Genomic DNA, 12827 nt, shown 5'->3' with positions numbered 1-12827 from the left:
CCCCAATGCCTACTGCTCTGCCAAAGCCAGGACAATAGAACAGACCTGTGCCCCTCAAACCTCCCCCTACTGGACAATTGGACTGGAAGACCCGAGGCTACCTCAAAGTCATCATCTCCCCCTTGCTGCTAAGGCTCATGGCCCAAGTGTCCCCCAGACTCCCCTCTCACCCAGCCTGTGGCTTCTACCTTTCCGTCCCCTCCCCCCCCAATTCAGTGGTCAAAGCCATTCCTAATCAGACCTGCTCTGTGTCCACCTGCCCACTCCAGTCTGTCTACACTGACCTGTGCTTCTTTGGGGCTGCCCCCCCCCACTCTGCTTGACCCCATTTCCCCTCCTGCCCTGACATTCCTGGCCTCAGTAGTCACCCTACATCTCATGCCTTGCATGCGCTCTCCCCGGATGCTCTGAGGCCCGCACTGTCAGCTCCTTTCCTCAGCATTTGTAGTGCTTTGTAAAGTGCCTAAAGGAACCACAGAGGGCCAATCTTGCTGTTTCGATGACACAAATAGCCATGGCAGCAAACATTAAGCACCTCCTGTGTGCCTGGCAGTGGGGCAGCTGTGCTGCTTTGATCACCGCCCCCCCCCCCCCAGCCAAGGCAGCAAGCATTTCCTGGATGTAGTAGTGGAAGTGGGTTTAATTGATCAGATTGATTATTGGGAGTCGTCAAACGAATGACAAGACTCAGTGACTCAGTCTCCCAAGGTTTAGAACCCTGAGGCCACAGGGAGAATACCATAGGAGAAAAGAAAAGGTATCTCTGGTTATATTTTATAGTGAGAAAAATTTGGTTATCTCCTTGTCATAATCACCTTAAGGAGGTACAGGGGAGGGCTTTGGGGTCCTAAGCCAGCCCTTGAGGCAGGTACCTTTTTCCCTTGGTGTGCTTTGGGGGTATCGCGTCCTAAGGTGAACCTAAGGACTCATTTGATCTTTTCTGCACATGTTCCTGAAGACACACTCAAATTTGTTAGGCCCAGAGGGTCTCTGTTTTGGGTATCTCTTTACCTAAGATCTGGTTTCTAGGTGTCCTGTCATCTAGAAATATTCATGGCTATGAATGGTTAGTGGTCTCTAGTGACTGTCTCTTTTGTTGGTGTTGGTTGGTAGCGACTTGAACCCTCTAGTTACGGTTCAAGAACACAAACCTCAGTTTATTTGTTAATGCTTTTTAGAGCTTGGGTCTTAGAGCTCAGATCTTAGGTTGATTGTTAATCCCTTTTCAGCCTCTACCATATTAAGCACCTCTTGCATGCCTGGGGGTGTGGGTGGGGGGCAGCTGTGCTGCTGTGATGACCCCGACAGCCAAGGAAGCAAACATTAAGCACCTCCTGTGTGCCTGGGGGTTGGGGGTGGGGCTGCTGTGATGACCCCGCCAGCCAAGGCAGTGAACATTAAGCACCTCCTGCGTGCCTGGGGGGTAGGGTGGGCAGCTGTGCAGTAGTGATGACCTGATGAAGGCGGCGAGCATTTATTAGGCACCTCCAGCGTGCCCGGGCCAAAGCAAACAAACGCCTCCGCGACAGGCCCCGGTGCGTGCTGACTACTAGCTGGACTGGGGTGGGGCATTAAAGGGACCAGGGGGACCTCTGGGCTGGTCCCGCCGTTGGGCGGTGCCAATTTCTCTCGCCCCACTTAATTCCCAGGCAGGGAAACTGAGGCCGGGGGAGTTGTGGGGGCCGAGCGGCTGCCCCGAAGTACAGGAACCCACAGCCTCAGTCTTTCCCACTACACCTGGGGGCGGGGAGGGGGGAGGGGCTGACGATGGGAACCAACCGTCCCGACTGCGCGTGCGCCAGGAAAAGCGCGAGACACGACACGTGACCCACGTGTTCGTCACTTCCGAGGCGACGACAGGAAGCGGAAGTAGCCGCCACGGTCAGCGGCGTGAGGGCCAGGCCTACGTTCGAGATCTCCCGGAGCCGGAGATCTCCCCCTGCCCCGCCAAGCCCGGGCCCGGGCCCGGAGGCGCGCAGAGTGCCCAGGGAGTCCGCGAGCGCCGTCCGGTGAGTGAGACGGCGGCGCGTGGCGTCACTTCCGGGGTTGGGGAGCGGTTTGCGTCGTTTCCGGCGTCTGGGGCGGTGACTTTCGGAAGGTTTCTGGGAGGTGGTGGCTGGGTGCCAGTGCGCGGCTTTGAATGCCGGGATCAGCTGTTGGCTTTCTGGGCCCTAGGTGCCCTCAACCGGACGCTGCCTTGTGTCCGCTTCAGACCTCTGCTTGGATACCCCCGGCGACGGGGAGCTCTTTACTTTGCAAGGCAGGCTTCCTCAGTAGGAAGCTTTTCTTGCCAGCCAGGCCTAGCGCTCCCTCGGGTCTGGGGTCGGGCCGGGCCCGGGCTGAGACGTCTTCCTAAATAAAGGTGAGGAATGTGGGCAGGGCACCTCCTTTCTGTAAACTGGGAGCCCCGCATATTTATTAAGCGCTTGCTCCTCCGGATCTCGGGGTTGCGTCTCCGTGGCCACCTCCGCGCTCCAGAGCGGGGAGCCCCTGAGCCCCTGCCCCCCAGGATGCCCAGCCCAGCCTCTCCTCATTCCTCAGCTTCTGGATGACCAGATGCCAGAGTGACCCAGGCCCGCCCCCACCCACCTCCTACTAACACAGGGTCCCGAGCAGGAAGGAGAAGGTGCCGACTCAGTGCCCCAGATGTCCAGTGGCCCTGCCAGGCCCGGCCCAGTGCAGCCTCTGCCCAGAAACCTTAGGACTGGGCACAGGGCTCCAGAGCGCCGGCGGGCCTGTGCTGCTACCTGGGTGACTTCCGCTAAGCAGCGACCTCCCTTCATCCTCCTGGCCCAGAAATCAGAATGGTTCCGTCCAAGACAGGGCACCTGCATTCTAGGCCAGAGACCTGAGTTTGAATCCCTGGGTGGCTGACCTTCCCCAACAAGTTTTAACAGTCGCGTAGTGTATCAAAGGGCAGTGTAGACAACCGTTAAGATCCAGAATGAAACAGAGGAGGGAGAATAGGTGGGGTGTCCTTGGGGAAACTTTGGGCTCGTTCAAGCACCCCCTGCTCCTGCAGTTTTGGGAGAATGATAATGGAGTGGCCCACAGGAGGCATGAGAAGGCTGTAGCCTCTAACCCACAAGGAGGAACTTTGGAGGCAAATATATCATCAGGAAAATGGAGGGAGGACTGGCAGGCAGCCTGAGGGTGTCCAGCTGGTGCCCTCGGGATAAGCATTTCTATAATGCCTACTGTGTGCCAGGCACTGGGCTAAGCTCTTTACAAATACGATCTCATTTGATCTTCACAACAAACCTATGAGGTGAGTTGTTATCCCCATTTTAGAGTTGAGGAAACTAAGGCAGCAGTGAAGTGACTCTTCCAGGGTCACCAGCTGAGAAATGTCAGAGACTGTTTGGACTCAGGTTCTCCAGACATGGCTCTGTACACTCATTGTGGTGCCCCCTAGTGGCCTGATGAGAGCCTCAATGGATCAGCCCCCTGGGGTGGGTTGGATGGGGAATCTTTTTAGAAGCCCATTGTAGTATTGGAAAGTTTGCAAATCCCTGCACAGCCCTGCTCACTCATCTGTCTGGGGCAGGTGTTGTTTATATATGAGCCATGCCCTGGGTCCCACAGCTACATATCGGAACCGGGGTGCCCTTCCCTGCCAGCCCTTGTAGCCACAGGCTCTACCCAGCACATTACCCCTCAGGTGGCCTCCAGGATCAAATGCAGAATGCTCTGTTTGGCCTTTGAAGCCCTTTGTGACTTCCTCTTCCTCTCCAGTCTTCTCCCACCTCACTCCCTGCCGTGGACTCTCTGATCCTGCCCCATAGCTGTATGTCATGTCCCCCATTGGACTGTAAGCTGCTTGAAGGCAGTGACTGTCTTCTGCCCTTCTGTATGCCCAGTGGTTGGCACATAGTAGGTGCTTAATCAGTGTTTAGCACCTGACTGGATCCCCAGGCCCACACATCTTCAGGGGCCTCCGGTATGTTTATTGAGGCCAGGCAAGGACTTCAGCCTGTGGAGTGGCTGTGTCGAGGCACTAGCCTTCAACTTCTTTGTTCTGGGGTCTTTGGGAGCCTGTGAAGGCCTCCGTTATACAAAGGAGAATCTAGGCTTGTTGAGAGGGGCCAGTGAGATCCTTTTGGGGGCTTCCCTCTTTTTCAGTCTCATCTTTGGGAAGGGTGAGAGCACAGGGAGCCTGGGACAGAGTCGTCATCTCTTCCTCCCCCACCCCCAGGGGTTCTCATTGTGGATTCGGGGGCCCATCCACCTTTGCCACCACCCTTCCGTGCCAGGGGAGATGCAGAGGATGTGGGCGTGTACTGAGCCTTTATTTTGCATAAGTCTTAATTCCAAGGGGACAGTCCAGATTATCAGCGAGGATGAGGCAGGATCGATGCCCACGGTGTGTGCCCAGCACATGCACGTCTGGCTGAGTACTAGCAGCTTCTGGGGTCAGTGGACAAGTAAGGCAGTGCAGACTTTTTGCTTCATAAATAAAAAGCTTGCGCACACGCATACGGGGTGGGGGCGGGGTACTATCACATGCAAGTTAAAGATGATACCCAATTGGAGAATGTTCCCAACAAGCTTTTTCTCAAAGTCAGGAAGCTTGTCAGTGCAGAACTGGACACGCACGCACACACACGCACACACACGCACACACATAACTGTGATGGAGGCAGGCATCACTGGTATGAAAGCTTGGAATGGGAGGTACTGGGGGACTGTGGCCCCTCCCCGGGAAAGAAGGGAGATGATGCATGAACAGCAGCAGCAGCTGGCCTCAGCTGGCACACCTGAGTGCTCATTCTAACCTGAGCAGCTCCACATCAAAGATGAGGGTGGCATTGGCAGGGATGACTCCTGGGTGCCCCGTGGCTCCATACGCCACGTCAGGGGTGCAGGTCAGCTTTGCCCTCTGACCCAGGCTCATCTGACAGGCATGGGGCAGAAAGGAAGAAAAGAAAGCCGCAGGTTGGGATGAGAGATGTCAGGAGGATCAGGTGGGGCTGTGGGGCATGTGTCTGTGTGAGAGGCTCTAAAAGTGCCCCTTTTTCCAGGTTTAGGGAGTTCTTCCTTCTTCAGGATAGTGACTAGGTTACTTCAGGGGAGAGTGAGTAAGAAGCAGAGCTGCCCGCAGCCTGGGTCACATGCCCATTGGTACCCACCCCGTGTTCACCAGTCACCACTGACTGTGCCAGCTCAGCTCCCCGGCTCTTTTCTCCAGGAGAGATCCCTCAAGTAGAGTTCATAAAAAACCCCCTAAGACATGGCGTAGGGACAGGGGTCCTGCGATCACTTCTAAGTGAGTGGCACTGGATGATGTTGCCACCCTCAGTCACCCAGGTCCCAGGGCCTTACCTGAGCGGTCCCCTCTTCAAACCCCTTGATCACTTCTTGCCTGCCGATCTTGAACCTGAAAGGCTTGTTTCTGTCTCTGGAGGAATCAAACTTCTTCCCATTTTGGAGCATTCCTGCCAAGACATCAGATTGGGATCAGCCTTGGGTCCAAGGGGAAGCTGGGACCCCTCCTTCCTCCTCCTCGGTGGAGGGTGTGATGGCCACTTTCAGGGCCAGAGGCATCAGGGTAGATCAAAGGGTGCCCCAGGTCAGACCCATGACTCCAAGACACAAACAGTATTAACCCCACAGCCTGGACTTGAACTGCTCTGGGGGATCGCACTGAAATTCTGGCTAGTCAAGGCACTGAAGCTGCACATCGTGACCGACTCCTGGGCTTGAGTTGATGTAGAAGTGGAAAGGGCATCGTCCACCAGTAAGCATTTGTTAGGCATGTGTACACCAAGCACTGGAAAGCAGGCGCTTCCTTTGCAGGGAGACTCATTCCATCGCCCCTCGGGCCTGGAGGACACAGCAGTGATCCTGCCGGGGTGCTGTTTGGCCTCGGGCAGACCCTGAGTGGTGTGTGAGAGCCCTGGGATCACAGCAGTGGCACAGCCTCCCTTAAATGGCAGAACCCAGGCCTGGACACTCAGCCTGTGGAGCTGCCTTGGTCAGTGATGTTTCCAAGTCTCACCAGTCCCAGACAGATGCCACTCTCCACTCAGAAAGTTCCAGTGGCTCTTCAGGACTTCCCAGAGAAAGCACCAGGTGGCCCTTCACACCCTGTCTCCCATCAAACTTTCCCAGTCACTGCCTGTCCTAGCACTCGAGCTTCCTGGCTAGGTAGTTTGACCGGCCAAGCACCTACTATGTGTCAGGCACCATGCTCAGTGCTGGGGAGACAGTTCAAAGCAAGCCAGACAGTGGCTGTCATCAAGGAGAGCCCAGGTGGGGCAGAAAGCCAGGGGTAAGGGGAGCATGGTCTGGGGTCCCAGCTGGCACAGGCCCTAGAGCAGTCAGTGGAGCCAGAGGTCACTGTCTCACTCTGGCATCGGGCCGTTGCCCATGTCATCTGACTTCCACTTCTTGGACTCCTGTGTATGGCCTGGTCTCTTCATGCTTTGCATAATCCAACACCCATTTCTCTGCGTGGCCTGTTTATAAGGACCTTTAGAGGAGGGACTGTCCTTTGCCCTGCCCAGAGGGTGGGTTCAGCAGTTCAGTACCTCCTCCCTGCAGGTCCTGGGCTAGGCACAGTGGGTGAAAGAGTGGGAGAGGCAGACATGAGCTCCACAAAGCCTCCTCTGTTGCCTGTTGGATTTCTCATGGCTACAGACCCGTCCAGGGACAGTGGACGTGAGGGGGTCCTCGAGCAAAGTGTCCCAGGGTTCCCATTGAGCAGTGGCTCACAGAGTGCTTTCATTCAATGTCCTTATCATGAGTAAGACCACCAGGAGTGCAGGCAGATAAATGGTAACTCACAGGCAGAGCTTGATCCTCTTTGGGCTTCAGGTGCATTCACATGCAGATGTGCTTGATTCTCTGTGACTTTAGTGGGAAGGCAGGCAAAAATAGTCTGAAAATGTTGGTTTATGATGAAGGGAATGAAAGGGGTCTGAGGCTTATGGGTACTCCTGCCTGGATCTCAGGAACTTTTTTTTCTCCAAGAAGAGAGTTTGAAGTCCTTGGACACCAGGAGTTCTGAACATTGCAAAAAAATTAAATTGGCCTTTTCTGAAAAGATGGAAAATAGTGGGGCTGGGTTTGGCTAGAAGCCTGTTTTCAAAAACCAAAACAAAAGGAGACAGTTTGTCTGTGGGTCTAGCCACGAGCTCAGTTAGCAGTGTGATTTGGCACCCAAAAAAGATGAACATTAAAGATGAACAGTGGTAAGGATGGGGAGAGGAGAGAGCTGTCCAACGTTGCCCTGGTTAAGGCCACACTGCACCTGGAGCACCAACTTCAACTCTCTTAAGCAGGACACTGCCCAGAGGAGGGCACCCAGGCCACAAGAGAGGGTCTGGAGAAGAGCACAGTGAGTGGGCCATGCCTGTTCTTCCTGGCCTCAGAGCCTAGGATCAGAAGGGTTGGACTGGCAGGAAGACCGTCCAAAAGGGGCCATCCCCTTGGGAGCAAGGTAGCTTCCCATGGCTGGCGGTCTTTGCTGAAGGCAGGATGGTTTGTGTGGATCAGTACCTTCTTCAGGTGCTGGATGGCTGCCCTGGTGGCTGACTGATTTTTGTGTATGGTTGAGTAGTTAGGACACAGATCTAAGCACCAAATTGAGAACGAATGCAAAATATACAAATGGAAAGGTGCAGCAAGCAATTGAGACAACTTCAACCATCTGTCGACGCTGGAAAATGGACTGGATTTTAAAAGCGATGATTCCATGAATTAGACCAGGGACGGCATTATCACCCCACAGGTGACTGAGAAGAGACCTGCAAATACAAATGCCTGTGCAAGGGGCAGCTAGGTGGTTCAGTGGATAGAGCACCAGCCCTGGAGTCAGGAGGACCTGAGTGCAAATCTGGCCTCAGACACTTAACACTTACTGGCTGTGTGACCCTGGGCAAGTCACTTAACCCCAATTGCCTCACCAAAAAAGCCCAAAACAAAAACCAAACAAACAAATGCCTGTGCAGCCATCTGCACTCATCTTGAGGGCATTCTGGAGGTAACAGTGGGATGGCCGCAGGGACAGATGCAGACTTTTTCACAGGGCATCACACCCTTAGAGACCTAGAGGGCACTGAAGAGTAGGGAGCACAAGGTGCTATTCTCTCTGTGGGTTGTTGGTTACCCCAAACCTCTTGATTTGACAGAGTAAAGAAAAAACTTAAAGGGGTCTCCCATGCATATATTTACAGCAAAAAGGGTTCCATTAGAAGAGCCCTGAGTTTTGAGGTCAGAGCATCCCCCACAGGGAGTGAGGGGAATGGGATGAGCTAAAGAAAGGACCAGCGCAGGCAGCCTTCAGGCCCTGAGAGTATTGGAAGAGGCCGCCCCCTGGTGCCTGTTTGTGGGAGAAGCACATAGCTCTGGCCTTCGGCCCTATCGAACTCTCAGATCGTATTTGTCCTCTTGACCCTTCTCCACAGCCCAGTCTCTCTGGAGGTTATCACTGAATTCCATGGCACAAACTAAGAACCTTGGCATCTTCTATGAATCCTACTTGCTCTGCACTTTGCTGCTACCTCTGCTTCAAGCCCCTCTTCTCCCCCCCCCCTCCCCAGGGCCTTGCCTCCACCCTCACCACACCCCCTTTTCACAGACTTGATCCTCCTCGAGGTCAGTGGGTTGGCCTGTGCCTCTGAGGACACCAGGATCCTCCAGTATTGACTGGTGAGCATCCTTGCTCTGTGCCTTAGGGGACCAGGAGAGAGTGTGGGATGAAGCCAGAAGGGGAAGCTCTTGTCCCAAGAAGCCACCTCATATGCACCGCATCCCTCTGCTCCCTACAGGTTGGACGCCCCTTGAGGGTGGGCACTAGTTCATTTTCCTTGTCTCCTCAATGCTTCAGTCAGGGCTTGATTTAGTTTAAGCTGAAACTTCTTTGAAGTCAACATGTGTTCTTACAAGTATAAACCCCCACTTTGAAGTGGTTTTTCTCCACCTGGTGTTGAGAGGGTAGTCCTGCTCAGCTCTGCTCAGTGGGGCCAAGATCTGGAGGAGATGGGGACCGCAGGCCTTGAAGTGCTGCGATCCTCACCCCCGCCCCCCCTCCAGGTCTTCTGCCCATCCTGCCCAGGTCCTTGCTGGCAACTTCTGCTGTGGACAAGGCCAAGAGGAGCCATTGAGAGCCTTAGAGACAGAAGAGCCCCCTTTCTGTGGTCGCCCCCTGAAAAGCTAGCCTCTCCCTTCAGAGACCCCAGGCCCAGGCCTCTGGTGATTGGCTTGCCAGAGCCCCTGAGCTTGGGGCTGGGAGCCAAACCCCACCCTCCCAGTTCTATTTTCAGAACAGCAGCTTTCACCAGCTCATAAGACACATTCTTGTGAGTCTGGCTTTCTGAGGCCTTAGAGGACACCTGAGTGGTAAACACTGGCTTTCTGGGGCATGGCCCTCAGCAGCAGGAGGCTGGGGAATAACCTACAGAACAGCTTTTTGTTGTCTCTGGTGTGGTGTGCACATGTCTCGGCCTCCTTGTAGCCTTGGCCTAGCAGTCCTGCCCCCAAGGAGGTCAGTGCTGGGAAGAAGGCCCCTCAGACCCCAAGACATTCAGAGCAGATCTTGTGGGAGCCAATGGGTACCCGTGGGTAGGAGTGTAGCCACGAGGAATGACATTTAGGAAGCAATGGAGAGTGACTGCTGCCAGGGGAGCCAAGAGGATTTCGCTCCCATCAGAATGCAAAGGCAGCAGGAGTCAAAGTGAGGTACCATGGGGCAGCTAGGGGACACAGTGGATAAAGCAACGGCCCTGGATTCAGGAGGACCTGAGTTCAAATCCAGCCTCAGACACTTGACACTAGCTGTGTGACCCTGGGCAAGTCACTTATCCCACATTGCCCCACCAAAAAAAAAAAAGGTGAGGCACCAAACATTGACCCAAAAAAGAGACAAAGTCCACCCTTGGCACCTCTTTCTCCCTCAGTTTCCTTCACTGTGAAGTGGGGGATGCACAGTTGGTGCTTCTTCCTGCTCTACCTTCAGAGACAACTGACTCCTTGAGGCATTTTGCCAAGTTACGTGGCTCCGACATCAGCTCTCAGTGCTGTCTCCCTGACTTCTATCCAGCCTTGGACATGGGGACTGCTCTCTCTTCCTCCATACTTTCTTTTACGTTTTCTCTCACTGGTCTGGCCCCTCCTCACCCAGATCACATCTTCTGACACTGGCCACTCCCTAAGGCTCTTCTCTGCAGCCCCCATGGACTCAGTCTCTGTGCATACTTCCAGCTCCAGAGGGTCTCCTGAGTTCCAGTCCCATATCATCAACTGCCTGGGAGGCATTACAAACTGGAAGCCTCAGGGACTTTGCAAACTCAGCCTGTCCAAAAATGAACTCGTCCTATTTCCCCCAAAACCCACTGATCTGAGGCAGGATTAGGGACAAGAAGAGATCAAGAAATGTCTGTGATGTTTTAAAAAATCCTACGAGTGCCCAGTCTCTGCTGCCTTTCGACAAGCTGATAATGTTGGCTTCGCCCCCTCGCCATGAGTTCAGAACTCTCCACAGCCTAGTTAGGGGCTAGTGAATCCCAAGGCTCAGGGCCTGCCTATCTGCCTATGGCAGCCCAGTTCTGTAGCTCGAAGGACACAGGGATCCAGGCCAGGGCTCTAGATTGGGCTTTGAAACTGGGTTCAAATCCAGATTTCAGTGCAGGGGGGCGGGGGGGGGTTGATGGTCTTCAAAATCCCTTCCATGATGGCGCTTTGATCCTGTGATGGGAAACAGGACCCTCAGGTACTGAGCCACCTCCCAGTTGTGACAGCTGTGACCCAGCTTAGCACCCACCCCAGGGGGCTACCTACCTGTGTAGTGCACCACACAGGTCTGACCCTTCTTGGGGAATGTCCTTCCTGTGGGGAAACAGAAGGATGGGCCTCAGTCGGGGCTGGGTCCCGGGGTCACAAGAGCTGGACAGGGGGCCTGTCACTGACCAGAGCCCTTTTCTCTGTGGATCAGTGGGGGGAGGGATGTACATCCTAGAAGGAGTGGGTGGTGAGTATACGGAGGCATCCTAAACTCTGGCTACAGAGGACGGCCGGCACTGCAGAAGGAGGAGACTGAGCCTGTAGCAAGGCCAGGGCTTGGCCCCCTCTGTCTGCCCAAGCTCCCAGGGTACTTTTCTCTCCCCCCTCCCCCTCCTCCCAGCCCTCTTTCCCTTCTCCTGAACCTCTCCACCTTCTCCCCTTCTTTCTCTTCCTCCTCCCTCTCCCATACCTCTTCCTCCTCTTCCACTCTCCTCCTCCCAGTCCTCTTCCCCTCCCCCTGGACCCCTCCTCTCCCACCCCTTCTCCTTTTTCTCCCTCCTCTTCTGGTCCTCCCCCTAGGGGCTCACTTCCCTCCTGGTCTTCCTCCTCCCTCCTCTCTCACCCCTTCTCCTTTTTCTCCCTCCTCTTCTGGTCCTCCCCCTGGATCCCTCCTCTCTCACCCCTTCTCCTTTTTCTCCCTCCTCTTCTGGTCCTCCCCCTGCTCTCCTCCCTCCTGGTCTTCCTCCTCCCTCCTCTCTCACCCCCTTCTCCCTCTTCATCCCCCTCCTCCCCCTCCTCCTCCCCCATCGCACCAGACGCACCATCTCCTGGGGAAATGATTTCGATCTCCACGCCCATGGCGACCCGGTCCTCCCCAGTCCCAGGGTTGCCAGCAGCCGTCTCTGCCTCTGCTGGCACTGCCACCACAGCTGCTGCCGGCCGGCCTCTGGGACTCCGCCCTGACAGGCCAGCCCGTGGCCAATGCAGCGCTTCCCTCCGCCCCGGGAGCCTGGGGAGGCGGGGCCGGCGCTCCCTTACTGGCCCCCACCTTGAGGGGCCCCGCATCACAGCCAGGGGAACCAGGGATACACTGCCTGGGGTGGGGGAAGGGCGGGGAGGCCCCCCCCCCCAGCCTGGAGCCCCCACAGCCTGGCCCTTGAAGCTAATTTCTGGCAGACTGTCGGCCTCTGTGCCCGGGACCAAGCCTCAGTGACCCTTTCTGCATTGGGGATGGGCCTGACCTCTGGGAGGAGGGCTTGTAGGGAGGAAAGTGCTTTATCGATCTCAAGGTACTGCCCAAGTGCACCAGGCTGTTCTCTGCTTGGGTTTCTTGTTGAGGAGAAGCTTCCTGCCATCCTGGGTCTGCCACAATCCCGAGTGCTGTGTGAGAGAGCGGGGTCTCCAAATCGGGAAGAATCAGATGGGAACGAGAGGCTGCCAGTGAGCTGCTTCCCCAGCCTCTCCTGCCCCCTCCCTCCAGGGTGGCCACAGATGCTTTCTCACTGATGCTATTAAAGGAAACTCAGCCTCCCAGGCTTGTAGCAGCCTCTCAGATAAGCCCTCATATCAGCAGCCCTCAACTAGTCACAAGATCCCACCCGAGACAGGCCCCCTGTGGCCCCTGGCCCCTATCGCCGGAGCAGGGAGGGACCCTCCCCTATTGATGAGGTCCAGAAGACAAGAAGCACTAATTCGCCATCCCCCAGGGCAGTGTGTCAGAGCTGGGGTTCATACCCAGCATCTTTTCTGTCTCTCCATGATGACTTTGAAGCATTAGTCGTTTAAAGAATGAAATTCAGAATATTTGTGTAATACCAGTCACAAATCTTGGTGCCCCATGCCAAAAGAAAATCAGTCACAAGCCCCATTGTCCGGGGGGGGGGGGTCCGCAAGAAAGTCCAGAGGAAAATGAGAAAATTCTGAAAAGTGTAGGGAGCAGTATCCCTTTCATCTGTGGGAGGCACGGAAGGTTTCAGAGCAGCTGGCCCATGACTGAAGAGTGGGAGAGACTTTGGCAGAGGGTGCACCCTAATTAGTGGACAGAAAGACTCCTCATTTTTCTGGAACTAAAGGCTGATTGTATCGAGACTGGAAGGCTTTGAATA

General features: G+C 55.2%; 2 protein-coding genes across 2 annotated transcripts in view; one reads left to right on the top strand and one right to left on the bottom strand.

Moving 5' to 3' along the window:
• The first annotated feature begins 1869 nt into the window (after positions 1–1869).
• Positions 1870–12827, top strand: part of LOC122741833 (WD repeat and coiled coil containing) — a 32284-nt gene continuing 21326 nt past the window's right edge. The window contains exon 1 of the mRNA XM_043985651.1: positions 1870–2009. The gene's annotated coding sequence lies outside the window, so the exon portion shown is untranslated. The remainder of the gene's footprint in view (positions 2010–12827) is intronic.
• Positions 4279–11717, bottom strand: FKBP1B (FKBP prolyl isomerase 1B). Its single transcript, XM_043985661.1, has 4 exons — positions 11544–11717; positions 10780–10827; positions 5323–5435; positions 4279–4894 (listed from the first exon to the last, which is right to left on the bottom strand). The coding sequence occupies exons 1-4, from the start codon at positions 11578–11580 to the stop codon at positions 4766–4768; spliced, it is 327 nt and encodes a 108-aa protein (XP_043841596.1). The 5' UTR covers positions 11581–11717; the 3' UTR covers positions 4279–4765.

This window comes from Dromiciops gliroides, chromosome 2 (genome assembly GCF_019393635.1).
Source record: "Dromiciops gliroides isolate mDroGli1 chromosome 2, mDroGli1.pri, whole genome shotgun sequence".
NCBI lineage: Eukaryota > Metazoa > Chordata > Mammalia > Microbiotheria > Microbiotheriidae > Dromiciops > Dromiciops gliroides.
This window is presented reverse-complemented; position numbering and strand designations above follow the sequence as displayed.